At 38.4% G+C, this 2,413-nt stretch overlaps 1 protein-coding gene across 1 annotated transcript in view; it reads right to left on the bottom strand.

Moving 5' to 3' along the window:
* Positions 1–2,413, bottom strand: part of Catsperb (cation channel sperm associated auxiliary subunit beta) — a 185,433-nt gene that overhangs the window by 90,001 nt on the left and 93,019 nt on the right. Inside the window, exons 12-13 of the mRNA XM_013349585.1 lie at positions 2,166–2,315; positions 688–846 (exon numbers count right to left, since the gene is read on the bottom strand). Coding sequence (XP_013205039.1) covers positions 688–846; positions 2,166–2,315 — 309 coding nt within the window. The remainder of the gene's footprint in view (positions 1–687; positions 847–2,165; positions 2,316–2,413) is intronic.

Genomic DNA, 2,413 nt, shown 5'->3' with positions numbered 1-2,413 from the left:
AAAAAAAAAGACAATATCTCCTGAGTAAATTGGGAGCATGGGGACAGTGGTAGAGGGTTGAAGGGGAGGGGAGTGGAGAGGAGGAGAGTGGAGAAAAATATATAACTCAATAAAAACAATAAAATAAAAAAGAAAGAGTGAATTCAGTGTGTTCACTGGGAGGCACCACAGTGCTTTCTTGGAACTGAATTTCTTCACATGTCATGTTTTGTGCGCCTTACTTTTAACTTGGCTGATAACCAGAGGTGTTTTGCCAAAATACCTCTTTACAAAGCTTTCAGGCTACTTACAATAGATCTGTCTGACTAGAGGCCCAAGAACAGAGAGCATCACCAGAAAGAGCTCAGAGGGCAGCAGAGACAGAACAGAATGCATAAGCAAATCAGAGGGAGAGATGGCAATGCCAAGAGCCAGAAATACCAGATAAGACATACTTTTGATGGATTAATGGCAACATCTAGGTCCTAGAGTTGTAAAGAAATGGATTACAGCTGCCGATATTCCGAACCATGATGCTCCATGGTTCATTTTTATAAGCTTAGCAATAAACAGTTGATAAATGTTATTTCTTCCCTTCTACTCTTCAGATCAGTAGAAGACTCCTGGTCTTTATGTACTTAATCCCTCAGCCTACAGAAGTCGAACTACTTACTCTTATTCAAAAGAAAAAATTTTATGGCTGCATACCTCATTTCCATAAACATATAGAAAGTGGCTTCGGGGATGAAATACCATTCCAACTGGATTAGAGAATGAGGCGGGAAAATGGAAATTTGGAAATTTTGGTTGAGGATTTGGTTTCTCATTCTTGAGCACTGACACAGAAACAAAGGTTCTTTTGGAACTCTAGATAAAACACAAGGAAGTCATAAGATTTAGTCCATGATTCTTTGCCCATAGTATAATTTCCAGACTTTCTCATTTTTCAGTTTTAATTAAGACAGGAGCATTTCTGTTATCACTGCAAAGAACTGGACAGATGAGCAGTCACTGGTAACTCTACTCTACTACCCTTACCTGTACATTTTAAAGATGCTGAGATGTAGTGCAGGAAACTAAGGAATTTGTTCAAAGTTGTACAATGAACAATCGAAAAGTTTGTGAGTTGTTACTAAAATAATCAGACAGACTCCAGTGTCTGCTCATGCCTTTCATGTTACATGTGGGCACCTGACAAAAATCCCAGTTCTATTGAGTCACAGCCTTGAAAGGAACAAGACTCTGACACCCCATAAATGTCATCTTGGTATAACGATATTGTTAAAGGCTTTCACCAATTCAAGGGGGAACCTGTCTTAGTTCTTCCCTTGTTTGCCTAAAAGCAGAAAATTCTTGGAAATGAGACTGCCAGTCATTTCTTTTCACAGCAGATCTACTCTCAGAAAACAAACAGCAAATAAGATCTATCCTAAATCCCTTTTCCAGGGGAGTCGCATGCTCTGAGAGAGATACCTACATGGTCTGACACTATCACCTTCTCCTCTCCTGTTGTTCTCTTGACGTCTGTCTATCAAAACAGTAACAGGTTTTTTTTCCAGGAAAATATCAGTTATGTTCAGCATCGGCAGGCATGGCGGTACATGCCTTCAGTGCTAACACTCAAATTTAGAAGCAGGCAGAACACTGTGAGCTCAAGGATACCCAGTACTACCTAGTGAGTCCTGGCCTTAAAAAAAGTTCAACAGCAAAATTAACTTATTTTAATTTTACATGGGCTGCGGGAGGGTGATGTATATGTTGTACTTAGGAGTGAGTGCTGAACAGCCACTTAGACAGCCCTAACTTTTCTAAGGGCTCCGAGAATAATTCTAATTAAGAGCCACGGTTAAGGGCCTCTACAACAGAAAATATATATCTGTGACAATGAGTTCCCTTTTCTTGTTGTTGTTCATTGAAAGAAACCCTTTCCAGGAATGTTAGATTTATATGGAAAATATTCATCATGTTCCCCTGGAAAATGAGTAAAGAACAACAAGAAAGCAGCCAGCATCATGACTTTAATTTTCATCAGCTCCAATGACAAACAATTTAAAAAAAATGGTTCCAAACTATTCTATGGATCATAAATAATCTTGTCATTCTCTATGTCTGAGATCCCAACAAATTGGAAATGATGTCTGCTAAGATCAATTTGCAGTGCTTGGTAATTGAACGATAAGACTTACCCGAGTATGGAAGAGATAAATTCCAGTACCGCTTTCTTGGTCAATAAGAAATGATATCACATGTGGAAGAAATCTTGTAGTTTTAAAAGGAGAAGATAAGCAAGGCGACCACCGAAGAAATGGTTCTTTACTATAAAAACAAGAACTAGACTACAAATAAAGAAGAGTTAACGTTGTTTCTGAAACACAAATCCCAAATAGGAAAATAAGTGAATAAATCATTCTGCTGTTCTGACAGGCCACATATA

Source organism: Microtus ochrogaster, chromosome 1 (genome assembly GCF_000317375.1).
Source record: "Microtus ochrogaster isolate Prairie Vole_2 chromosome 1, MicOch1.0, whole genome shotgun sequence".
Lineage (NCBI taxonomy): Eukaryota > Metazoa > Chordata > Mammalia > Rodentia > Cricetidae > Microtus > Microtus ochrogaster.
This window is presented reverse-complemented; position numbering and strand designations above follow the sequence as displayed.